Raw genomic sequence first — 27,427 nt, 5'->3', positions numbered from 1 at the left:
ATATGTCTTTACTATATTTACTATATATATAAATATACTATATATTTATTTACTATATATATGTAAGTCTGTACTATATTTACTGTAAGACTTTGCTATATTAGATTTAAGAACAATCTTAAATCCCTCTAAGTGTGTAGTGACTTATTCACCTGAGAGAAGGTGTACCTGAAATAGTTTTCTTTGTCCTCCTGGAAAAAGTACGCAAAGAAAATTCTAGAAGTAGATCACACCCTCTTGCAGCTGCACTGTATCCTGCCTCCTTGCTTCTGGAGGTTTTCTTGATATGTTTTTAAAATAGGTATTTGCTTTTATGTTGGTCAAGTTCTCACGCAATTTGTGTGTGTGTGGTGTTTGGCTCGAGTTGCTAATATTAGCTGTGATCCAGAACTCAAAGTGTTTATGATTTTATTATAGAGGTTCCTGAATGGTGGTAACTATGTAGTTCTAACTCCCTTCTGAAACACGTGGGAACAGGGGGCTAGCAGGAAAGGATAGAGCTCGAGGATGAGAGGTGTGTAACTTTCAGACAGCAAGCAGGGCACCTTCCTGAGATGCGCAGTGAGTCCTTCTTTCCAGCAGGTATGGCTTTAAAACTTGCCTCTGGGTCACCACCTGCTTGCATGGCCTTCGCCGTCCCCAATTCTTTCAGCTTCTATGGAAAACGATTCCTCACTCTTCTTCTTTTTATAAAATATTTATGTATTTGGCTGCCCCGGCTCTTAGTTGCAGCACCGGGGCGTGTGGGATCTTTCATTCTGGCATGCTAACTCTTAGTCGCAGCATGTGGGATTTAGTTCCCTGACCAGGGATTGAACCTGGGCCCTCTGCATTGGGAGCATGAAGTCTTAGCCACTGGCCCACCAGGGAGCACAACCTCCCTTAATCTTCTTGATGTTGGCATCTCTGACACCAGGGCTTCCCTGGTGGCTCAGATGGTAAAGAATCCGCCTGCAAAGTGGGAGAGTTGGGTTCAATCCCTGCGTGAGGAAGATCCCCTGGAGAAGGGAACGCTCCTACCACTCCAGTATTCTGGCCTGGAGAATTCCGTGGACAGAGGAATCTGGCAGGTCTATCCATGGGTGGCAAAGAGTTGGGCATGACTGAGCAACTTTTGCTGACTCTCTGGCACAAAAAGGATTGGGGGTAGAAGGTCCAATCAGAATTTAGACTTGAGAGATGTTTATTTCAAGAGTCAGACCAAGTATAATGCACTTTACTAAAGCTAGAATAGCTTGTGGTGGGACAATAGTAATCTTTTTTTTTTCCCCTTTACTGTGATCAATTGGATGCAAATGCATCTGAAGATCAACAATTTCTCCTTCTTGGAGCAGCAAATATAAATCTGATGGGGCTGTTCACATACTTCAGAGACTGATCTCATGCCATCCCACCAAAATAATGAAACTGAAAGTGAAAGTCACTCAGTCATGTCTGACTCTTTGCGACCCCATGGAATTCTCCAGGCCAGAATACTGGAGTGGGCAGTCTTTCCCTTCTCCAGGGGATCTTCCCAATCTAGGGATCAAACCCAGGTCTCCCACATTGCAGGCAGATTCTTTACCAGCTGAGCCACCAGAATAATGAAACACACCTTAATTACCTGTGATCTGGCCAAGTTCTAGATTGTTTTGTTCAGTTATTTAGTCAAGGTCTGTCTTTGGTCTCCTAAGAAATCAAGAGAGCCAGGAATAAAGAGCAGGAATTGGTGGGAAAGAAAAACAGAGCCCTGTCTTTCTGTTCTTCTGCACCAGGTTTTAGCTCAAGCACAGGCTTGATTGCCAGTTCTGTTGGGGAGTTGATCCCAAAGAAAGGACTGTTATTTTCCTTAGAGGAGCAAATTGTGGCTATTAAAATTTGAGTTGAGACATTTTAACAGTAAGGTATGTGACGTCATTTCAAGCGTCATGAAAAGGGGTTAAATGAAAGACTGGCTAGGCTAGATGGATAAAATTCTTATTTTATGAAGGCAGTGTAAGAGACAGAAGTGCAAAATCAATAGCAAGGAGGACGGTGCAGAGCTCAAATAAATCACCCGACAAGGCCTGTGAACAGACCTGAGAAAGATAGTGTATTTCCTCGTGAAAAGACAATTTCATGCCCACTGCCTCGCCACCAGCTTCCTGTACCAAGGCCCTGCTCCACCTCACTCTGAGCGAATGACTTTTCTACCTGCATTGTTGAGAAAGGGCTTCCCAGGTGGCCACAGTGGTAAAGACCTGCCTGCCAGTGCAGGTAGATGTAAGAGACATGGGTTCAATCCCTGGGTCGGGAAGATCCCCTGGAGGAGGGCATGGCAACCCACTCCAGTATTCTTGCCTGGAGAATCCCATGGACAGAGGAGTCTGGCGGGCTACATGGGGTCACACAGTCAGACATGACTGAAGCAACTTAGCACACATGCACACACATGGTTGAGAAAACAGAAGCAATTAGGAACCCCCACATCGTCACATCTTTCTTCCACCACAGTCTCAGACCTGCCTCCTGTGTACGACATTCTTACTTTCCCTCCCGTCACAGGGGGGAGGTATCTCTGCCCTTCCTTCCATAGGGGCTTTGTCCTATCCCTTCCCACACACGTCACCCCTGCAGTAGGCGCCCCCTTTTCTGCAGCATCCCTTTCACCTCTGCACTGTATCATCCTGAGAGCAAGTAATGTACGGTAGCAGTGAAGTGAAGTGAAAGTTGCTCAGTCGTGTCTGACTCTTTGCAACCCCATGGACTATATAGTCCATGGAATTCTCCAGGCCAGAATACTGCAGTGTGTAGCTTTTCCCTTTTCCAGGGGATCTTCCCAATCCAGGGATTGAACCTAGGTCTCCCGTATTGCAGGCAGATTCTTTACCAGCTGAGCCACAAGGGAAGCCCACGAGGTAGCAGAGCACTTCTCAAATTTTACCTTGTGTATGCATCACCCAGGAATCTTGCTAAAATGCAGATCACCATTTGAGTAAGGCTGCATTTCCCATCTTAAAAAAAGCAAAATCCCCTCTTTGACCCCATGCATATACTCGCCAGTCCGTCCCCATTTTTTAGCACCCCTTTACAACCAGACTTTCTGAGAGAGTTGTTTGCAATGTGTCTGCTTTTCACTCATTGCCCAGTCCGTCCACCCTAAGCTTCTGTCCCCACCGCTGAACCAAAATTGCTTTTGTCAGTAAACTCCGTTTGGTGAAAAACCCACGGACAGGGGCTCCTTGACCTTGCTGAAGCAGAGTTTCAGAGAGATTACCCCTCCCTTCTTCTGGACACACTTGCCATTAACTTCTGAGATGCCTCTTCCTCATTTTTCTTCTACTTCAGTCTTTTTCAGTCTGCTTTGCTAGCTCCTCCTGGTCTGCCTAACAGCCACATTTTGTTGTGCCCTGGGACTCTGTCTTGTCCCTGGGTATTCTTATTCCCAGGACTCTGTGGGCCTTCTACATGCCACGGACTTCCAAATCTGTATCTCCAGCCCCGACTCATACCTCCATCCAGCTATTGATGTCACCTCCTGAATATCTAACAGGCATATTTTTTGCGGCCCAAATGCATCCCTTCGTCTCCTTTCTCCCCTAAGTTTGCTATTCCTCTACTCTTCTCTAGTTCAATAAAACAAAACAAAAACAGCCTCATTTACCATGTCCCTCAACCAAGAATATAGGCAATTCTTTGATTTCTCTTTTTCTTACCTTGTAGATCCAATCTTAGTATCATGTCTATGATGACTTTTTTTGCAAAACATCCTGAATATGCCTACCTGGGTCTAAGCTTTCATCCCCTGGTGGACCGCAATAATAACCTCCTCTCTTGGTCTCCATTATGCCTAAATGGTCTTTTAAAAATGTAAATTAGATTCTGTTTTTTTTATTTTTTTGCCTGAAACTCTCCCATGGCTTCCCATCAGGCCTGGAATAAAATCTCCGCTGCTCGCTTTGCTTGACTTGCCGTCTGTGGCCTTGCCCGCTTCTCTGATACCTTCTTGCTCCACTCCCCTCTCCACTTGGCTCCCAGCGGTGGCCATCCTTTGTTTCCTCCGAGGAATTCACTTTGTTTCTCCTTAGTACTTGTGCATTGTCTGTCCTGGTGAGTTCCTGCCTTGTTCTAGTGGTCAGCCTTTGGCTTCCAGATCAGTCTCCCCGGACCCCTTCTCCCACACACCAGCTTTTCCAGCTCTCTTGACAATGGCTTTGGGGGACTTGGCTGATGGGAGGTGCTGAAAGGAGGGAAGAAGGAAGAAAAATTGGAAAATTTCCTTCTTTCTGTGTTTTCCTCTTTCTTCCTGCACCCTGCCCCCAACACCACCACCTTTGGAGACATTTTCCAGAGATACCCTCTCCTGCATAATCCCGAGTACCGCCAAGCAGTCGCGACCATGGCTCCAGCTCTTGTCCTGGTTCATCCACGTGGTCTGGCATCTGGCCCGATGACGCCCCCTCCCTCTGGGAGTGGCTTCCTGCTTCGCCGATGTCTGTCACATTCTTACTCTCAGTGTAGCGGCTTCTCTGAGTGAATTTCTGTGTGTCTGAAATGCCCGGAGGAGTTTCTATCTTCCCAACCTAAGTGGGTCTCAGGGATGAAGTTTGTCCCCAGGGTAGCCCTCTTAGAGCTCTGAGTCACTCTCCAGCCCAAGCACCTGTTTTGACTCTGTTCATTACCTTTTTCACTTTCTATGATTTTTCTTCTTCATTTACCTACATGTTTGTTTGGTGCTGTCTTGCTTATTACCATCTGCCCAGAGTTTTGAATAGTGTCTTACATGTAGTTGGTATTCAGTAAGTATTTATCGAATGAATGAATGAAGGAAATGGACTGAGATTTGGCTAAACTGCTGCTGCTGCTACTGCTAAGTCACTTCAGTCGTGTCCGACTCTATGCGACCCCATAGACGGCAGCTGACCAGGCTCCCCCGTCCCTGGGATTCTCCAGGCAAGAATAGTGGAGTGGGTTGCCATTTCCTTCTCCAATGCATGAAAGTGAAAAGAGAAAGTGAAGTCGCTCAGTCGTGTCCAACTCTTCGCGACCCCATGGACTGCAGCCCACCAGGCTCCTCCATCCATGGGATTTTCCAGGCAAGAGTACTGGAGTGGGGTGCCATTGATACTGCTCAAATGTGTGTGTGTAAGTTGCTTCAGTCGTGTCCGATTCTTTGTGACATTATGGATTGTAGCCTGCCCATGGGACTCCTCTGTCCTTGGGATTTTCCAGGCAAGAATACTGGAGTGGGTTGCCAGGCCCTTGTCCAGGGGATCTTCCTGACCCAGGGATTAAACCTAAGTCTGTCCTGTCTCCTGCATTGATGGGGAGTTGTTTACCACTAGTGCCCCTGGGAATGAAGTTAATGATTATCCGGCTTCTAAAACTCAGAAAAGAAAAAAGACAATAAGAGAAAGGGAAATTAGGCAAAAAAGAAGAAGAGAATGTTTCCCCTTGGGAACAAGGAAAATTAGTGGGGAGAAGGAAACTAATCAGTATATAATATCTACTAACGTGCCAGTGGCTTTATGTATGTGATTTCTTTCTGTTCCCATATCAACATTCAGGTAGACATTATCTCCATCTTACTGGTGGGGAAACTGAGAACCTGAGAGGCTGAGTAAATTGTACAAGTTTGCGTGGCTGTAAAATGCACACAGCAGGATTCAAGCCCACAGTGTTGCCATCTGCTGATTAGGACAGGCCCAGGAGCTGCTATCAGTGTGATAGAGTGGGCCTTTGTTGTTTTCTTCCAGGTTGATTTCAGGATGAGCCTGTTTTTGTGATTTAGTCTGCAGTAAGAAAGGGGTTTAGGGGGTAGGCCCACCTCATATATCAGCAGCATCCGGTCGAGCACAAAGTTATTTTTCAGGGACGTGCTACATATGGCATCGATAAAGAAAGATGGGCAAGTTCCCTTCAAATTCAGCATGCCCTTTATTTGTACCCACGTTGCCTCTGTTTTGTTGAATTTCATTGAAGAGCCCTATTGTCTTCTTAAAGAGGACAATTAAGTTCTCAATTTTGTCCTCAACTTGCTACATTATGGCCAGGTCTGAAATGGTGGATTATATTAGATTATGGGCTTCGCTGCTGGCTCAGATAGTAAAGAATCTGCCTGCAATGTGGGAGAGACCTGGGTTCAATCTGTGGGTTGGGAAGATCCACTGGAGAAGGGCATGACAACCCATTCCAGTATTCTTGCCTGGAGAATCCCCATGGATAGAGGAGCCTGGCAGGCTACAGTCCAAGGGGTCGCAAAGAGTCGGACACAACTGAGTGACTGAGCACACATATTAGATTATGCAGTTTATAGGGAAACTGAGGAAGAAAAGCCCCAAATGGTGGAACAAATTATTTTTTCCTAATGCTGATCTCCCTTGTCTGGTGGATTCAAGTCAGGCCATCAACATGGCTTTGACATTGCATTTTCCCTGATTTGTTCTTAAGACCTTTCTCTATCCCCAAACTTTGTGCTCTCAGAACCCCGAAAACTTACAGCAAACAAACAAATCACAGAAATTAAATAGCAATAAAACTGTTGTTGGCTTCATATAAAAAAAATATTATCCAGTATTTAAATGGCAATTATTTCCAGAAACTTGGCAATTGTAACCGTACAAATGATGAAATTGATTCCAGTCGGAGTCCATCTCTGTTTGGAAAGGAAATACCAGTAGTGTTTGAAAAATGGATTATTAAAGACCTTGCTTTGCTGAAGGTGGCTCATATGTTCTATTTGCTAACACAGCATCTTGTTGGGGGAAAAAAAAATAAATGCAGCTTTTCCCTACCCCAGATTATTTTCACTACAGATCTTTAGAGCAGGAAATAAAAAACAGCTAATGGTTCATGGGGCATGTGGAATTAGTTTAAGCAAAGCCAAGCCCTGGTCCTGCTGACCGCCTCCTCCTTCCTGTACTGTTTTGTCTATGCCGGCCTTAGAATATGTCAACAAATCTCTTTTAAGCTCTGATGGGAAGAAAGGAGGGTGATTCTCTCTCTTTCTCTAAGGGAGTAATTTACAACAGATGTGCTTTCTTTTTTTTTTTTTTAGAAAGGTACAAGTTTGTCTTGTAAAATATTTGTAAAGAGAAATAGCCTCCGGATTTCACAAAGTAATCCTTACTCGGTCTCGGAGATGTCACAGAGAGCGTTGCTTTTATAACACTAATGTGATTCTTTGCTCACACAATTTGATTAAACTCAAGATTAGTTTTTAGGAAGAGCCAAGTTTAAATATCTAAAACAATGTAGTGAAGAAATACCATATGTTACTTGATGGCTTTTTGACAGTGACCTGAAAGGAGTCCAGTTTCAGTCATGAGACCTGGAATCCCAGGAACTCTTTCTAACTAATGAGACCCTAACTTCTCCAAGCCTCCCTTTCCTTATCCATAAAATGGGGAAACCACCTGCCCCTGCCATCCAAGTGGGAAGATAAGTTAAAAATGCTTAATAAAGTCCTATACGAGGTGAACAATTTCAAACAAACCTATTCAAGAAAACATCTTCCAGAGTTCCATACCTTCATGTATATGCTTTTTTTTTTTTTGTATAGTTAGTAAAAGGAATCTTTTTAAAACTACTATTTTAGTAAGCAGATTGGCAGCAAAGCTCGTGCTGTTTAAAATAAAATAATAAATCCTGGCTCTGATTCAGCCATGAGGCTCGTTGAAGAAAAAAACCACTGATTTAATGGGAAGTGTTACCTGCATAAGTGCTGACAGATAAAAATCACATGAGAAAAAGGTGTATGCTTTGCTGAGTATGACTGACTTCGGCCTTAGAGAGTGTGCAGCTTTCAGCAAGCAGGGAATACTGTAAAGAGATGAATTGACTCCTCATTTTTCAAATCCCGTATCTCAGATGAGGACAGATACAGCTGGGGGCACCAAACGAGAGTGAGCATAGATGGGGGTAGAAGTTTGAGTTGGGATGAAAGGCATCTGGTCTTTGGTTTGCTCATGTAGGGAATGAGAGTAATAATACCCTTCACCCTTGTGTGACTGTTGCAAAGATCAAGTAAATCGATACATGCTTATGTAAAATGATACAACCAGAGATAACCTGATTGAATTTAATGACAAAGAAATTATATAAGCATAGTATTCCTTAGGTATCACAAATAAGGAGGAGAAAATTCTCATCTTTATGAATATTTAATAAAATTTATCATTTAAAAAGTTTTTCAGTGCTTCCTTTTCAGTCTCTTCAAGCTGTTAAGTAACATTAATGGCTAGTATGTACTAAGCACTTTCTGTGTTCTAGACATTTGCAGTAAATGCTTTAAACTCAATTTTATAACCATCAAGGAGGGAGGCTCCATAATTACCCCCATTTTACAGATGAAGATAAGTAAATTGCTCAAAATCACGCAGTTAAGGCCATAATGGAAGCACAACCTGAACTAGGGTTAACCAAAGAGCCAGTTAGTCAGAAATCTAGAGTAGGGACGACAGAGGATGAGCTGGCTGGATGGCATCACCGACTCGATGGACATGAGTTTGAGTAAACTCGAGGAGTTGGTAATGGACAGGGAGGCCTGGCGTGCTGCAGTCCATGGGGTCGCAAAGAGTCGGACGCGACTGAGTGACTGAGCTGAAGACTATGGTTGTCTAGAAGGTTTACAGCCTTCCCTAAACTCAGTTGCCCCCTAAGCTGTGCATTTGAACTCCAGTCAGATTTAAAAACACATCTGGAAATGAAACAAATGATTTCGAAAGAGGCTTTTAAACACACATGTACACACAACTTTTTCATTAGAAACTGGGATAAAGAAGAACTCGCCCGGCACTGCTGTTTAGATCCAGAAGCAAGCCCAGGCTTCTGCTCCCTATCGGCAGTCAGGCTGACAGTACTGGGCCCATAGAAAGTACAGGAGAAACTCTGTTCCCGGCCATGTCCTCAAATAAACGGTGTCCTCAAATAAATCAGCCAAATAGCCCCGGGGGCAGAGGCTATTCCACAGCCTTGCTATCTCCTCTGTAAACTGGCTAATCATCACCAGAAGGGATTTTTTAGGACACACCTAATTTAACCTTTTTTTTTTTTTTCAAAGGATCCCAAGGACAGACAGTGACTTGTCTTAGGCCACCATAATCCTGAGTGTGCTTACACATTTTCTAGACCTTTCTACAATGCGTGCATTTTGACTTTGCAGAATTCTTATCTCAACACTTGGACTGTCCTGGGTGAAGGTTTCCTTTGTCACTGATTTTCCTGTCTGGTTGCTTGGGAACAGCAGCCTTGGGGCTTCTGCTGTGGCTTCTATTGAGGTCAGCCTGGAGCCAGGCCTTGTGGCCCTTTCCCTTGAGAGTCCATCTGAAAGCAGAGCGGTCTCCTGGGACAGAGCGCCAAGAGATGGCATCATCTATAGCACCGCCCCCTGGAAAGTGTACTTCCTGCCTGCTGGCAAGGAGATTAGTCAAAGGTTTTGACACTGATATATAGCCCTGATCTTTCAAGCGATTACAGGAACTAACTGGACAGTTACAAGGAATTTTCTTAAATGCTTAGAGAGAGGGAGACTGGTACATCCCTCGAGGTCTACATGAGGGTTTTGAGTAGAAAGAAACTGGGCTCCAGGGAACTCTCCCTCCCAACAGCAGATTCATCTGTGCCGCCTGGGTACTTTCTGTAAGGTTTATCTACATTTATATTTAATGGAAAGGTAACATTTTATGTATAGCCTTTTTACAAATAATAAAAAATTAGAACTTAAGGTGGGTAGTGAACGATTTCGTTTTTGCCTGGCTTCAAGTCATCTTCAAGAATATTCACCTTCACTTCCCCCAGGTTCTTTGTCTGCTCCTCATCCTCCTGTCCCGTGGGGTGTCCCTTCTTCAAGTTTTCCTCTCCCGTTTCCTTTCTCTTTCCTTCAGTCTCCTCTTTCTGCTCTTTCATCCTTTTCCCTCTCTCCTTCCTTCTTTCCTTCCCTCTTTTCCTCCCTCCCTTTCTTTGCCCTTGTTTTCTTCTGTTCTTTCTTTCCTGGCTTTCATCAAACCTTTAAGAGTGCCAGCTGCCATTTTTAAATGCCCGTTTTCATTGCTTGGCCCAAGGGATAGTGCTTTCCAAATTTTTGTTATTTTGCAATCACCTTTCTGGAGAAGGAAATGGCAACCCACTCCAGTACTCTTGCCTGGAGAATCCCATGGATGGAGGAGCCTGGTGGACTACAGTCCACAGGATCACAAAGAGTTGGACACAACTGAGCGACTTCACTTTCACTTCACTTAAAGTTACATGCAGAATGTATAACATTAATGGGGTGAGGCACAACTAAATGTGATTAAAAATTGTACTGTAGAAAATGAGTACTGGAAAGCAAAGTATACTAAATAGAGGAAGCAAAAAAAATTAAGACCAGGTAAATGTTCATTCTGGGGGAAAAAAAAAGAAAACATGTAAAGTCAGCAGAAGGAGGGGGGAAGAAAACTCAATGTAACATTATAAAGAAACTAATATCACTTTCTAAAATGGAATCTGACAAGTTGACACGAAGTCATCTGGGGCACGACTAAACACGCATAAGAGGTTTCATATGTTTAGGCATACTCAAGTCGCTTCAGTCGTGTCCAACTCTTTGCGACCCTGTGGACTGTCACCCACCAGGCTCCTCTGTCCATGGGATTCTCCAGGCAAGAATATTGGAGTGGGTTGCCCTACCTTCCTCTAGATATATTGAGGAGTTCTAATATTTCAAAATTTTGTTTCAAAGGAACAAAAATAGATAAAAAATAATTTGAATTGTCTTGATAAGGAACTGTATCCCAAGTTTTACTGCTATACTACTTCTGCTATATTATTTGCAGCAGATATTGTACTAAGAGCTCTATGTGGTTTATCTTATTTAACTTAGTCCTCTTTATAACCGTGAAACGTAAATATTTTTGAGAACTGTTTTACTTTTTAAAAGAAAATATTCTGACTTCAATGGTGTCCATCTTTTTTTTTTTTTTAAAACAATGGGATAACAATACTTCTTACTTTTTAAAAGAAAATATACTGTCTTAAATGGTGTCCATCTTTTTTTTTTTTAAATACTGGGGTAGCAATACTTCAGACAAAACAGACTTTATTTTCCTTTTAATTCTGTATTTATTTATTTTTGGCTGTGCTGGGTCTTCGTTGCTGCATGGACTTTTCTCTGGTTGCAGCGATGGGGGCTACTCTCTGGCTGTGGCGTGCAGGCTTCTCACTGTGGTGGCTTCTCTCGTTGCAGAGCACAGTCTCTAGCTGCCTGGGCTTCAGTAGTTGTGGCTCCCGGGCGCTGGAGCACAGTCTCAGCAGTTGTGGTGCGTGCGCTTAGCTGCTCCACAACATGTGGGATCTTCTCGGATCAGGGATCCTTCATTGGCAGGATTCTTTACCAGGGAAGCCCCCTGCATCTGTCTTCTTAGCCTTAACCATACCTGAGACACCTTTAATATTTCAGTGGAGGGTTCCTATTTTCAAGGTGAATGTTGGAAAAAGAGCCACGGCACCCAGTAACCTGGGTAAGATTTGATATCATAAAAACTGAATAAGACACTGAGATGAGATTCAGTAGTCAAGAGTCCCTGTGAGTTGTTGATTTCTCTGAGAATTTCAGTATTCTAGATTTAAGGCTGCAAGGTAGGTTCCTATGCCTGAAAAAAAGAAGGAATATTGCCACAAAGAAAACATTTTGCCACTTTATGTGCTTTTATTCAACCAATACCTCATGTCTAACATTTCCATAGGTTAGAAGTATAGATCCGAGAGGAAGTCGGTTTTTCAGGGCATGAGTGAAAAGACCAGGTGAGTGAACCAAGTTTACTGAGTGAACTAAGAAAGCTGTACACTAAAACCATCTTTAGTATAAAAAATAAATCACACGAAACATATTCCAAACACAGTTGTATACTTGGTGCTACATTTGCTCACAGAAGAGCTGCAGTCCACAGTAAACTATCACGATTATGTATCATAGCAAATATCCTAAGTCTTACTGCTCACCTTTTGCGAGGTTACCTAGCGGGACTTTAAAGGAAAAGCAAAATTATGGTCCAGATGAGCTCTCTGGGGTGCACATCTGCATGCCTCCTCCAGAAGATCATAAGTAAGGTGAACATATGCTCTGGTTTCCTAGGACAGTTCTGTTTTGTGCTCGTCCTGATATGAGACTTCATAGCACTCCCCCTTTACACTCTTAAGACACGCTCTCACCCTAGAAAGTGAAGTAAGTTGAATTTTATAACATCAATATTTTGAGCAACATGTTCTACACGCCTGCTGTGTTGAACACAGCACAGGTGTCCAACAGATTCATTTTCTCTGACGTGAACAGGACCGACAGTGACCTCGTTGGTGTGAGTGACTGGCAGGATGCAGCTGGGTGCACAAGGAGCCCAACCCCACAGAACACACATCCCCTGACACCTATCACCTTGGCTTCTTGTTCTCTTTTGGAACAGAATCTGTGAATGGGAGCACATATTGATTCCTTAGGTCTTGAGAGTTTCCTAAATATCTCACAGCTAAGGACCAGAGAGTTCTTTTGGAAAATCCAGTGCATTTTCTAATGGGATACATGATAGTAAAATAGGTGACTATGAAAGTCACTGTATTTCAGGTGTGCAGTTATGGATATTTTGTGGACTACTGAAAATAACTAGATTTTAAAAATCATATGGAATTATTAAAAAAAAACTTGTATAATATACATCTCACATGTTTTCAGATTTACAGTTCTAGTTCTATTTTATGGGTAAGTTTCTTTTTACATCTTGAAAAGAAACCTTAATAATGCATTAAAAAAGAAAAAGGAAACAATAGTGTCATTTCCAAGCTTTTCAATGATTCACTACCCTATGATATTTTTTTCCATCCAGGCTGGTTTATAAAGGAAAGTAAAAACGACAATAAAAGAAATGTACCAATTTATTCTCTACTAATAAAGTATTGAACATTAATGAAAAAAGTGTGAAATATTGGAAAGCAACACAGAGCAATTCCATTACCCATTGCAGTTTGGGGTCATATACTGTATATAAAGAGTAATTACTTCATTGGTTGGAGACCTCAGTGGAGGAATATAGAATTTGATGAAAGATTTTAAAATAAAAAATTTTATCCCAAAGCATTTCCTTTTCAAAATTTGCCAACACTCCAGACTTTTTTATTTTGAATTTTGGTGGCCAGGGGTGACAAGCTTGGAGGGTGGGATGGGTATGCAGAAGGAAGAAAAATTTTAAATGAGCAGATTTTAAAAAACTCTTTAGCCAATACTCAACATTAGTACTTGGATTTAAAGTATCTACTAAAAATAGTCTTTGTAGATGCCTAAAATGACACATCTTATTAATGAAGGGCTCGTATTTTATATTTGCACACTGCATTATTAATGTTAAATCTGGTGGTTTCTAACAACCTTCCAATTTCCATTTTTGAATCAAGTTTCTAGATTTCATTTTCTTGCTGATCATGGTGTTTATAATAATAAGTTTCCAAATCTTTGCAAGTCTTTTCTTCTTGTTTATCCTCACAGGGATCTTGGGCAGGAACTGAAATCTTCTTGGGTAGAATGAGGTCACAGTATATCATGCAGAGAATAGACTCTGGAGTTGGCTAGTCGTAGTCCTAATTCCAAGTGCTGTCATTTACCACGAGCCTGTTTTCTCTTCTGTAAAGTAGGGAAAAATACATTGGAGGATGGTGGTGAGGACTGAATGAGCTATGTGAAGAGCATTTTATGGTGCTTAATGAGTGTTTACATTTTACTTCTAAAAATAATTTAGAATACAAAAAATAAATTAAGGAAAAAGCAGATAAACCATATAAAATCATGTCCAGTGAGTGCTGATTCATTTATGTCTTCTATCCCTATTACTTTTATAGTGGTTATAGAAAATCAGGGAACTATTCTGTTTATAAAAGTAAAATATATTGATTGCAAAGAATCTGAATATTATAAGAAGGCATGAGGAAGGCAAACATCCATTTTACCTTTAATATTTTGACATATTCCCTTCATCATTTTTCCATCCTACCCGTTTCAAAAATGTTAGGATTATGCTGTATATTACATTTACTTCCCATTCTTTTAAATTTCTAGTAGATCATAAGTATTTTCACTCTTTTAAGCAGTATTTTGTGATTTCCTAATAGTCTTATCATTTGTATTAACATAATTAATTATACCCAACATGTTAATGATTTTTGTTACTATAAAAAAAACTGCCATGAAAACTGCTTCGGATGTTTGTTGAATATACTAGAAATCCCATCCCTTCATTTGTCATATTTTTGAAATTTTTTTCCCACTTAGCCTTTTACATTTATAACTTTTGATATGTTTTTATTTTATGTAACTTTAGCTACTAATTATTTTTGTGATTTTCTTTACTGCTTGTATGTTTAGAAAGTTCTTTCCTATTCCAAGGTCAGTAAATAACTTACCTATCTTTTCTTCTGCTTTTATAATTTTTTAGTTATTTGCTTTTAAATTAATGTATATTTGGGATACTTTAGTTTGAGACAGATGCTGAGGTAGATTTGAACTATCTCAAATAGGTTTGAAAATCTATTAAGGCATGATTTAATATAATTTTCCCCTAATAGTTAAAGCAATTACCCAGTAACATAATATTTCCTTCTTTATGATAGATTTATGATGGTGCTTTATCATACAACGATTCCTCTTTTAATGCTCATCTTTCATATTTTAATTATGTAAATATCTGGTACAATAAGTGCTTTCTCATTATTTCTCTTCTGCAAACATTGCTTAGCTATAGGTACTCTTCCAAATTTTAAAAATACTTCATCAAATTCTCCCCATTTTACACCAAACACATCAGGATTTGCTTGCAAAATTAAAATTTTATGTTCAACTAAAAGAATATTCTTTTAATATTCAGTCTTCCATTGCAGAAATATATTATCTCTAATTTCTTAATAAAGATTCTGTGCATTTCTTTTTAAGGTATGGCTAAGTACCTTATACATTTTTTTGCTATTGTGAAAGAAATATTCTTCACCTCATAATTTCAGACTGGTTAGAGTTTATTCTCAGTAAACTTTCATTGTATAACCAGCATGCTTCATCTTCAACTTATTCTGCATGTAGAAAAATATTTTGTAAGAACACATTACTTCATAGATGTAAATGAACTTAGCTGGTGCTTGACAGAGAACACTGAAGGCTGTGGAGATTATTAGAGCAGACCAATTCTGCAATTATAAAAGGAACAAGAAGGAGCCACTGGTTGTCCATTTTATTCTAAAATGTACAAATTGCATAGGTGAAATGAATGCATTTTGTTTTATTCCTGGGGAGGGGAAAAAAGACCAGAAATCGATGCACCCGTGTTTGTAATGACAAGTGAAGGGCAACTTTTGAAGACAGTGGGGACTCCGAGAGTGTGTCATTGTTCTCTAAACTTTGAGCCTCATGCATTTCATCTACCTCATTGCCTGACAGTCCGTTTGGCATAAGTGAGATGAATCATGTAGGCAGTATCTCCGGTGGGAATTAAATTTAAAGTGAAGGCTCTAAGTAACTGGTATCTACAGATCATGTTATGAAACTGGCATCCACATCCCCAATCCCACTGTACCCTGTTGTCCTTGGAGGCTGCCCACACACCTGTCATTCACTTGCCCTCACTTTCCAAGGTGGCAGGATGCCAGCCCCAGCAAGTGTTCACAGTGCAAAGTGCTTTAGACTCTGCTAAAATGAAAGTCAGTATGTAAATGTGCAACATGACGACATTATTATTCTGGTTTCCTGGCTGCTTCCAGCAAGCACTGACTGCCACATGAGGTCTCAAGTGTTCTGGCAGTGTGCAAGTGTTCAGAAGTTAAAAGTAATGAAATTGGATCTACATTTCCACAGAGATTCAAGCTGGCATGGAGAAATGGAGTCATGGGTTGGATGGTCTCCACCAAACAGCCTAGGCAAGTGCCTTTGGTGCCAGGCTACTAAGCAGAATTTTCTATCGTGAAAGGCCACCATTATTTCTTCCTCTGGGTCTAAAATTACAAAACGTGCACATTACCCCCCAGGTTCACACCACTCTTTGGGTGCTTTATGCTCAATCTGCACCCATTCGCTGGAGCACACACCAGCTTTGCTTAGGTCCAGGACAAGTTTTAAGATGAGGAATTAAATACAAATAGAGGGAAAATGTTTAGTTAGAACCCTGACTAATCACCCATCTGCTGGAGCACACAGCTTAGGGCCAGCACACGTTTTAAAAGGAAGAATTAAATACAAATAGGGGGAAAATGTTTAGTTAGAACCCTGACTAATAGAGCATGAAGTATGTAGCTCTATTCTTAAGACAGGGCCCAGGCTATGTATTTTGCTGTCCCTAAGGTGCTGTCTAGAAGTGTCCACTTACTGGATTTCAGTTGATTTTATTATTTTTAATTAAAAAAAAATTTTTTTTTTTGCAGTTTTCATTGCTTACAGGTCTTATTTGCACCCAGCATTCCCTGCTATTAAAATAATCTGGAGCCAAGACCGAACTTAGGTCTGTGGGTGTTGGCCAGAAAACTGGGTCTGCTAAGTATCATGTCATGGTGGGCCCAGGGTCAGCAGAGATTCCAGATTTGGTCATTCTGAGACCTGACTTCCCTCTTACAACTTCACGCTTCCTGTCCCCCTGCTGAAATGTTTCTGTTCATCAGGGCAAGAGCCACAGAATCTGAGTCTTGTGCTTTGCAGCCACCTGTACACTGACACAGGTCTCCAATGCTGAGTGCTCTTCCTGCTCCACCTCCCTTCTTGTCTAAAATTTTCAGGGGCTGCATGCATCCACTTATATCCATGGAAAAATGAAGTTCATTTATGTTTAAGAATGTAAGTGTTGACAGTGAAAAGAATTCAAGCCCTGAAGGATATAGATACCTTTACTCACATAGAATCTCTTTTTTATTGTGTTTTAGGACAGTGAAAAAAAGGGATTTATAAATAAAATTTATGCCATCCAGGAGGTATGTATCAGTGTCCAGAACATCCTAGATGAAGTGGCTTCCTTTGGCGAAAGGATAAAGAAGTGAGTGATGCTGACATGCGAGCCCTGGCTTTCTGGGGGACAGTGTCCATTTGTTTCTCAGAGGGTGAAATGCCACATTCTTTCTGGCAGGGGACACTCCGTCTGGGTGATCTATTGCTCAGTTTCATCATTATTTACTTTGTTTCTGCCAGTCTTTGGTTTTATGAAAGTTCTGTCAATTTGCTCCTTGAAATTTAGAACATATTGGTTGGAAAGAAGTCATACTTGTAGCTTTGAAAAAAATAACACCGTCCTAAATTTTAGCACATTTTCACAACGAGACTTTGTTCTTAGAATAAGAAATTGCAATAGAAAAAAAAAAAATAAACCCAGTTAAATGAGGATTTCAGGTAATCAAGACACACCTGTATTTTATTATTGGTCAAGTTAGTTTCATCAATAAAGTTAAATTAGAAAAATATTATAAACAGCACCCTGGAAAATATTCTTTCAATTCTAACTAGCTGAGATCATAATTATAGATGAAATAAACTAATACTTTGTCATTTAGAAAATAAACAATTTTTATAATTTAAAAGTTAGGAATTAGAGATTCACAGAGAACAAAAGTAAAATTAAGAAACATAATTTGCATTTTATTTTATCTTATATACTAATATATATTTTAAAACAACTTTTATTATAAAAATGGTAAGGTAGATTTATAATTAATAATCAGTGAAAAGTATACTAAGGGCTTATGCCACTAAACTACATGAAAATTGGCCTGCATAATGATTTCTAAATGGTCTGTTCAAGAAGGGGTGCTTTATACCTGGATAAGCCTATATGTTTCTAGTTTCATATCTCTATTCATTGTTTATTATTCATAACCAAAAGTATGCAGCAGATTTGGATGCTTGGGCATACACAGAAATTGAAAGGAGTAAATTATTTAAACTAAAGGTGTGGGTCATTCATCTGGTGCCTTTCATGTTTCAAGGCATAATGCATTTTATTTTGTATAATTTTTAATACATTTCCACATATGCATAGGTGCTGAGTTTCCACTTTCTCACATTAGACACAACAGCCTCCCTCTGACTCCCAAATGGGACTTTTAAGCAACATTCAGTATCAGACTTCTAAAGATTGATTTCCACATCTTTCTTCTTCTTCGTGTTTTTCCATCTCTAAGAAATGTTTCCTTGTTCTCCACAACCTTTCTGCAGAAGCAGAGTGTAAAGTCCTAAATGGGGCATTTCCCTACTGGGTGTTGTCCTTTCCCTGAGGTATAGTGTGTGGACTATCTGACAGGAATATCTCATTTACAGCAGAATACCCCGGGTCAGCTCTGAGGTCAGGACTGTGAGTGCCTGAAGGGGCGAGGCTTCTTTGTGACTCTGGGTGTTAGGAGACCTCAAACCGGTACTGGAAAAGACCATGGCCAGTTGAAGGAAATAACCAGGTCGTGGCTGTGGACCAGCCGTGGGGAAAACTGGATTTGATCGAACTTTCTAAGGGGTAGACAGAGATAGAGGTGTAGGCTGAGGTACAAGAACATAGCCTAGAATCTAGTGAGTCTTGTTGGAACTCTCTTCTGCATAATCATCTTTGGACTACTAAAATGAGAGAAACTCCCCTGGAGTCACATTGGATAAAATGGATCTATCTAGAAAGCAGATTTAGATGCAATCTTTTAAGTGCAAAATGGAAGTCTCCATAATTACATCTTGTTATGAAATAATCCTCCCAGAATTTTCTTGAATAGCATCTCTTGGTAGGGAATGGTATAGGATCACATTCTAGATTTAGATTCCATGATGCACTGCGGAAATAAAAAGGGCGGTCTTTTTTCCTCTGACATTAGCTACACTGGTATTCATTGCCATTTATCCTTTCAAGAGGAATAAGAACACAGGGAGCACTTCAGTGAGGCTGCCCAGGAGGAGGGTTTTCCGCGTGAGGATGGTGTGACGGATGGCTCTGAGCTCAACCACGGGAGAGCACACAGACCCTCAGCCTTCTGTTCTCTCCACAGCGGGCAGAAGCAAGGGAACTACAGGCGTCAGTGAGGAGGGAAGGCATGCTCCTTTACCTGGTGACAATTACAGGACGCTCACTCTGGCCATAGGACATAAAAAAACATGACAGAAAAGCCAGACCCCAAGAGTTACTAAAAATAAGACAACCCAGTTCGATCAAACTGTGGCTTTTTTATTGGGGGAAAAAAAATTTAGGAGATGTGACCTAGAGAAAGATAAAAAGCAAGTCATATGCCACAAAGTTAAGGAATGACTCTTTAAGTATTAGGCTGAAGGGTAGTACATGAGAAAATCTCTTGACAAACATCCTTTATTGGATTACAGACTTCTCTGGAAAAACCCAGTCCAAGTGAATAGAGCATCCATTACCAGGAAATTATAAGAAATAAACACTGACAGTTATCCGTATCATGTACAATTTCAGTATTTTCTCCAAGTGTCTCTGGGGCCCTTCTCACTGCCAAGAAGTGCTGTACAGTACTTCTGGAGCTTAATGGCTCTAAATAACATCAGCTTGATTCACGAAAACACGCTGCCATCACTGCCAGTCTTTCTGGATACAGTGAAAGCTGTCCCTATTTTATACCAGGAAAGCTGATGCTCAGAGAGGTCAACCACCTAAAGTCACAAAACAGAATCTAGGCTTTGAACACAGATTTGCTACTTATTTTGGTTGTTTTTATTAAATTATGCTAAAGAGTCACTCAAACATACGTTAGTTCCTCCTTGGGGGCCAAGCACTGAAGCAGTAGTATGCCTGTAAATGGAGACACGGTTCATATACCTGACCTCGAAGGCTCCACGCAGTGAGTCTGTTTATAATTTTGTCATTCTCTCTTAAAAACTATCAGAGACTTACTACGGATGTTCTACACAAAAAGCCTGAAAATATCTGTTCTTTCCATGTTCTGTTTGCCTTCTGTCGTGATTTTTCCTTTTTGTCCCATTGAAGTCCTTCCCATCTTCTTGGTACTATTTTGTATAACTTCTCCTTCTGTTCGTTGATCCCACTTTTGTTCTTTGTTCTGATGTTTTATCCCTGTCAATACTCAGTCTTGCGTCCATCCCTGGCTCTAACCCTCTACATTATCAAAAGCCCACCCTTTTCCAGCTTCAACTTCCTTTGTAGTCTTCAACTGTGCCATGTTCTCCTTTGCTGAAACAATGCAGGGAGAACAGCAGATAATGCTAGCTTTACTTCCTAATTATCTATGCACTGCTGGGAGGAGGGCAATGATGGGAACAAAGTTTTTCAAAATTTCCCCTTGCTGACTTCTAGTTCCATCTGAAACATAGCTGAAGTGGAAAGTATTTTTCTAAGGATTTCTAAAGTTCTGAGGATTTCCACTACAGTGTTAAGATTTAGGTCTATAGACAACTGCTGGCGATATTTTTATTTCCAGTGTGGGTAATTCTATGTGAGAGTTCACAGAAGAAAGAATGGTAGACCCAGGGGCATTCTCCTCTATGAGAAGTTGGAGAAAACAAGATTGAGTACTAGTTTTAGAAGTAGAAAAAGATTTTTAAACCCTAGGAAGTCACCCAAGTAGTATGACGACTTTACACCCTGAAGTCACCTCAGCCAATGTGGAGGGGTTGATGTCAACACCCCTTACCTGGGTCCTGTATTCAGGAAAGCCCACGACCACTGGCATCTCTTCCCCAAAGAAATAAATCTTTCCTAGATCTGTAGTCACATTCATTTTCATCTTTGAGAAAAGTGTGAAGTGCTCAGATTGCTGATGTGTTTGATTTCTCATTCAGTACTTTCAACTGGACCGTCCCATTCTTAAGCTGGCTGGCCATTGTAGCCCTCTGTGCGTTCACAGTCATCCTGTACTTCATTCCGCTGCGATACATTGTCCTTGTCTGGGGTAAGTAAAGCCTCTTTAAAAAAAAAAAAAAAATGTCATAGCTGCTAAGAACAAACTATTTTTAAGGGATGAGTTATACTGTCAGTAGTTCCCTGTATTTATGGTCATGAAGCTATTCTATGATGAAAAGAGACAGGTCAGTTAAAAATCACAACAGTCTGAAGATTTAGGTCTACCTGCAAAATGCATTTCTCTTATCTGGCACCATAGGCTCCATCATACTATAAACATGTATTGGTGCAGATTCTCCATACATCAAAGTGTAGCTTTGTCTAGATAGCACTCTGATTTATTTTCACCACTTACACGTAAACAGAGGCACTGCGATCTGTAAGGTGCATTTAGGACAATATGCTTTTGTGCTGTGGTACTTTATCTTGTGGAAGTGTCCGTAAGCATGGTGCTGTATACGGCTGCATGTTTAAGAGGTCACCCCTAGGAAACAGGAAGAGGGTCTTTGGCATCGGAAGGCTGCTCGGGAACAAAAACCTCCGCTCTGTGTGTGCTGAACAAGAATGCTTCTATAAAATCTCACTTTCAAGGTGCTATCTGGGGAGGGGGTGTCCTAATTTTTAATGCAATTATGCTGCATGCTGACAGTTCCTATGTACCTAGACTCTATTTAGGGCTTCCCTGGTGGCTCAGATGGTAAAGTGTCTGCTTGCAATGGGGGAGACCCAGGTTCGATCCCTGGGGTGGGAAGATCCCCTGGAGAAGGAAATGGCAACCCATTCCAGTATTCTTGCCTGGAGAATCCCATGATGGAGGATCCTGGTGGGGTACAGTCCATGGGGGCAAAGAGTTGGACACGACTGAGCGACTTCACTTTAGACTCTATTTAAGGTGGTACTTACAGCACTCTTCGTAGTTTGCTTTTCCTCACCCAACAAAATTCTTTTGGTTGGAAAAGTCAATTTTCAGTCTCTGAGATTGATGAACGTATAAAACTACATTAATGAGAGAGAGAGAGATATATATATATATAGAGAGAGAGAGAGAGAGAAAGAGACTGGGTAGGAGTAGAATGCTCTACTTGCCCCTGGCCTGCATACATCTGAGATTACTAAACTTATACAAAATGCAGAGAGCCAAATGGGTTTTAACTTCAGAAAACATGGGACTTACACTTAAAGCAAAAAGATGAAAAGCAAAGTTTTGTTCTTTTCCTATCAAGGCTTTTAAAGAAATATGTTGGAATAAAATGGAAAAGGGTCTGATGTCTCCAGGCCCCCCGTCTTAAAATCCTTGAATCTCGCTCTTCTTTTTGGCTGTCTTGTCATATCTTGAGCAAGCCTCTTGCCCTTTTTATCACCATCATTACCTATACATCTTGGGTAGGGAGTGGAGGGTGAAGGGAAGGGTGATTATGTTTTCTTGTCTTAATTCCTATAATCTAAAGAAACAGGAGAGCGCTTTCATTATCCAAGGGAAGAGGTATTTCCCCCACTATGTTCTTGGGACCCGATTGTATGTTCTTGCATTCCTTCCTCTGATATTTAAAACAGATGCTGTTTTATTGAAGGCATTAGGGTAGGGCGTTAGGTGTGGCAGTTTATTACCTCTAACCTACCCAGGTCAGATCTGCCATCTCAGTTGTGATAGGTGGGGAACTTCTGGTTTCTTTTCCCCAGGCTGTCAGAAAGTGGAGCCCACGGCAGACATCTGGCCGTATAACCTGGGGTGGCCTCACTGGCAAGCTGTCTTAAATGTAATTTTCAGAGAATGTGTTTGGGTCTCTTGTTTCATCAAATAAAATAAAACAAAGAACAGTATTCCTTTAGTGGTAGGTGATTGCTGAAATATTAAACAGAAATTTAAGACATGGGTCTCACATGGGGAGACAGAGACCAAATCATAATTGCATTATTCTGCCAAAATCCTTGAAGAAGAGCCCAGATGCTCTGCTTTGTGACCCAGTCTGTTGATTTCACAAAAAGCTCTTTGTTTACATTTATGTGAATATGCTTGTTAATTTATTAAGTCCCATATAAATTTAACACAGTAGACTTATCCAACTGAAATTCTACATTATACCATAGAATATGAAGAACAGATAACTCTAGTTTTATACATTATTTTGACATTTCTACCTCATCAGGTTTTTTTTTTTTTTTTGTATACTAGCTCCAAATCCACCTGTTATCTGCTCTTCATCCATATTTGCTCTCCAGGTAGTGCAAAGGGTTCACTGTTGGATAATTTAGCTTGGGTGGATATGCCTCATTTTAATGGTTCTTGGCTGTTCTAATCCAAGAAGTGATCCAAGTAAGTCAATCACAGCAGCATCTTTTGCAAGCATTAAATTTAAATTTCTTGTAATTTAAAAGGAAAATTGGCTTCTAAAAATTTCAATGCCAGAGATAGGGAAATGGAAACATTTTTTTCCGTGTGATGAAGATCTACTCTCCTAGCAACCTTCAAATGTGTATTACAGCATTATTAACTCTAGTCGCCATGCTGGATGCTATATCCCCATGACATTTAAAAATTCTTATTTTTTGTTGGAACTTTGGTGCTGTGTGGGCTTTTCTCCAGTTGTGGCAGGTGGGGGCCAATCTCTAGCTGTGAAGCGCGGGCTCTAGAGAACAGGCTCAATAGTTGTGGTGCTCAGGCTCAGCTGCTCTGCAGTGCATGAGATCTTCCTGGATCAGGGATCGAACCCATGTTTCCTGCATTGGCAGGTGGACTCTTTACCACTAGATCACCAGGGAAGCCTCCCGTGACGTTTTATAACTGGAAATTTGTACCTCTTGACTCCCTCACCCACTGCCCACTCGCCCACCTCTGTAACCATTAGTCTGTTTTCTGTATCTATGAGCTTTGTTTCTGTTTGTATTTTAAGGATTCCACATGTAAGTGAAATCTCACAGTATTCGTCTTTGACTTATTTCACTTAGCATAATGAATGCCTTTGAGGTCAATCCTCGTTATCACAAATGGCAACATTTCAAATTGCCAGTTGTTTTTTAATGGCTCAATAATCTTCCATTGTGCGTATGTACACCACAGCTTTATCCGTTCACCCATGAACGGACACTTAGGTTGTTCTCATGTCTTGGCTATTATAAATAATGCTGAATGAACATGGGGGTGCACATGTATTTTTAAATTAGTGTTTTTGTTTTCTTCAGATAGATACCCAGAAGTAAAATTTTAGGATTATAGTAGTTCTATTTTTTATTTTTGGAGGAACCTTCATACTTTATTCCATAGCTGTTGTTCAGTCGCTCAGTCCTGTCCAACTCTAGGGACCCCATGGACAGCAGCACACCAGGCCTCCCTGTCCTTCACCATCTCCCAGAGTTTGCTCAAATTCATGTCCACTGAGTCCATGATGCCATCCAACCACCTAATCCTTTATCGTCCCCTTCTCCTCCTACCTTCAACGTTTCCCAGCATCAGGGTCTTTTCCAATTAGTCAGCTCTTTGCATCAGGTGCCAAAGGATTTTCCATAGTGGTTGCACTGGTGGACATTTCTTCCAACAGTGCACAAGGGTTCCCCTTTCTCCAGATTTTCACCAACAATTGTTATTTACTGTCTTTTAGATGATACAGTCATTCTGATAGGTGTGAAGTGGTATCTCACTGTGGTTTGTATTTTGCTTTTCCTAATGATTGGTAATATTGAGCATCTCATGTACCTGTTGGCCATCTGTCTTCTTTAGAAAAACATCTATTCATATCCTTTGCCTGTTTTTTAATTGGTTTGTAGTTTTTGACTATTCAGCTGTGTATGTTTTTAATGTATTTTGCCTACCCCCTTATCAGGCAGAGGATTTGCAAATATTTTCTCCCATTCTGTAGGTTCCTTTTCTTCTGTTGGTTTCCTTTGCTGGGCTTTTTAACTTGACGCAGTCCCACTGGGTTACTTTGTTACCACCCATGTTTTCTCCTAGGAGTTTCATGCTTTCACGTCTCACATTCCAGTTTCAGTCCATTTTGAATTTTTATAAATGACGTAATAGTCCAGCTTCATTCTTTTGCTGTGCCAGTCCAATTTTCCCAACATCAACTTATTGAGGAGACTGTCCCCATTGTATATCCTTGGCTGCTTTGTTGTAAATAATTGACTATATATGCATGGGTTTATTTCTGGGCTATCTTGTTCCACTGATCCATGTCATGTTTTTATGCCAATACCATACTGTTTAGTTATGAGGGGCCTGTAATATAGTTTGAAAGCAGGGAGTGTGATAGCTCCAGATTTATTCTTTTTTAGTACTGCTTTGGCAATTCGGGGGACTTTTGTGGTTCCATACAAATTGTGGGATTGTTTCTATCTCTGGTAGTACATTGTAGTATATAGAAATGCAATAGCATTTTATACATTGCTTTCGTATCCTGAAACTACTGAATTCATTTATTAGTTCTTACAGTATTTTGATGGAGTGTTTTGGATTTTCTATATATAAAGTTATGTCATCTGCAAAAAGCGACAGTTTTACTTCTTCCTTTCCAATTTGGATTGTTTTAAAGTCTGTCTTATGTAAGTTATAGCTTCCCTTGCTTTCTTTGGGTTTCCATTTGCATGGAATATGTTTTTTCATCCCTTGACATTTAGTCTCGTGTGCCCTCACATCTGACTTCATCGCAAAGGCAGCATATAGAAGAGGCTTGTTTTTTTTTTTTTTTTTTTTAATTCACTCAGCCACTCTATGTATTTAGATTGGAAAATTTAGTTCATTTGAAGTAATTATTGCTCCATATATCTACTGTTGGCTTTTGCTATACGGTTACTGCAAGGCTTACTTATAAAAACTTAAGTTTGAATGCATTTGAAAGTTCTAGATTTTGTTTCCCCATGTTTCATGTTACATTTTACCTTTTTAAAATTAATATGCTGTGTATCCCTTAACTAATTATATTTTTACTATATTCGTTGTTTAATCTTCATAATAGTTTTAGAAATAATCCACTACATTTATTATTTACCTTTATTAGTGACATTTATACTTTCATGTGTTTTCTTGCTACTTATAGCACAGTTTTTTGACTTAAATCTCTTTGACATTTGTCATAAGGCCAGGTTAGTGATGATAAACTCTTGGCTTTTGCTTGTCTGGTAAACAATTTTTCAGTTCTGAAGGATAGCTTAGCTGAATAGAGTATTCCTGTTTGGAAGTTTTTTTCTTTTTCTTTCAGTGCTTTGAATACATTATGCCATCTCTTTCAGGTCTGTGAAGTTTCTCCTCAAAAATCTGCCCAGACTTCTGGAGATTCTCTTCTACATGACAAGTTGTTAGTCTCTTGATGCTTTCATTATACCTGTCCTTAACTTTTCATATTTTAATTATATGTCTTGATGGGGGTCTCTTTGGGTTTCTCTTATTTGGAACTCCCTAGGCTTCCTGGAGGAGAAGAAAATGGCACCCCACTCCAGTACTCTTGCCTGGAAAATCCCATGGATGGAGGAGCCTGGTAGGCTGCAGTCCATGGGGTCGCTAAGAGTCGGCCACGACTGAGCAACTTCACTTTGACTTTTCACTTTCATGCACTGGAGAAGGAAATGGCAACCCACTCCAGTGTTCTTGCCTGGAACAATCCCAGGGACGGGGGAGCCTGGTGGGCTGCCGTCTCTGGGGTCACACAGAGTCGGACACGACTGAAGCAATTTAGCAGCAGCAGTAGGCTTCCTGGATCTGTATGTCTGTTTCCTTCCCCAGATTAGGGAAGTTGTCAGCCATTATTTCTTAAAACACATTTCCTGCCTTCTTTTCTCTCCTCCTCTATGACTCCCTATAGTGCAAACGTTAGTATGTTTCACCGATCCTTTGTGTTTTTTTTCATCTAGCCTGCTGTTGAATCCCTCTAGTGTATTTTTCAGTTCAATTATTTTATGCTTCAGCTCTGTGTCTTCTATTTGGTACTTCCTCTGTTATTTCTTTGTTGACGTTCTCACTGTGTTCATCCATACTCTCCTGAATTTGGTGAGCATATTTATGTACATGACTTTGAACTCCTTATCAGGTAAATAGCATCTGTTTCATTAAGGACTTTTTCCCCTTAGGTTTATCCTGTTCTTCCATATGAAATGTCCCTCATTTTGCTTGAATCTCTATGTAGGTTCCTATGCATTAGATGAAAGAGCCACCTCTCCCAGCCTGGAAGTAGTGGTCTTGTGTAGAAGATGAACCTTATTATCCAACTTTGCCTTAGCTCTCAGTAGTTGAGGATGTGCCAAGACCTGTCAGTGTCTCGAACAGGAGGCTCTCAGTCAGCACCTAGACTCAGGCTCACTGAACGTCAGCCCTTTGGGCTGCAGCTTTTAAAGCAAATACACACAGTGGGGCTGCAAGTGTAGGCCCAGCTGGCTGCCAGAGCCAGAGGATCTGGAGGTGTCCCCTGGGTGACAGTCACAAAAATCGGGTTGAGTCTGTAAGCTCCTTTCTGTGAGATAACTGATGAGCCGTGGTGAGGGAGAGTGGCAATGACAGCACCCCCGGCCTCTGTTCCCTGAGGGTCCCTCCACAGGCCTTCAGATTTGTGCCAAACCTGAAAGTGGTGCCTCAGGCCAAAGCTCTAGAACAAGCATGTAGGTTTCTTTCACAGAAACACTGGGGGTGTGTTTCAGTCTCCCGTTTGTGC

General features: G+C 40.8%; 1 protein-coding gene across 13 annotated transcripts in view; it reads left to right on the top strand.

Moving 5' to 3' along the window:
* MCTP1 (multiple C2 and transmembrane domain containing 1) overlaps positions 1-27,427 on the top strand; it is a 572,148-nt gene that overhangs the window by 534,817 nt on the left and 9,904 nt on the right. For 12 of the 13 annotated variants that reach the window (XM_070373140.1, XM_070373142.1, XM_070373137.1 and 9 more), the window contains 2 exons: positions 16,873-16,982; positions 20,732-20,841. The exons of the other annotated variant lie outside the window; for it this stretch is intronic. In XM_070373140.1, coding sequence (XP_070229241.1) covers positions 16,873-16,982; positions 20,732-20,841 — 220 coding nt within the window. The remainder of the gene's footprint in view (positions 1-16,872; positions 16,983-20,731; positions 20,842-27,427) is intronic. 13 annotated transcript variants of the gene reach the window in all.

Source organism: Bos mutus, chromosome 7 (assembly GCF_027580195.1).
Source record: "Bos mutus isolate GX-2022 chromosome 7, NWIPB_WYAK_1.1, whole genome shotgun sequence".
NCBI classification, from domain to species: Eukaryota; Metazoa; Chordata; class Mammalia; order Artiodactyla; family Bovidae; genus Bos; species Bos mutus.
The sequence above is the reverse complement of the archived record's forward strand: the minus strand, read 5'-3'. Positions and strand labels throughout refer to the sequence as shown.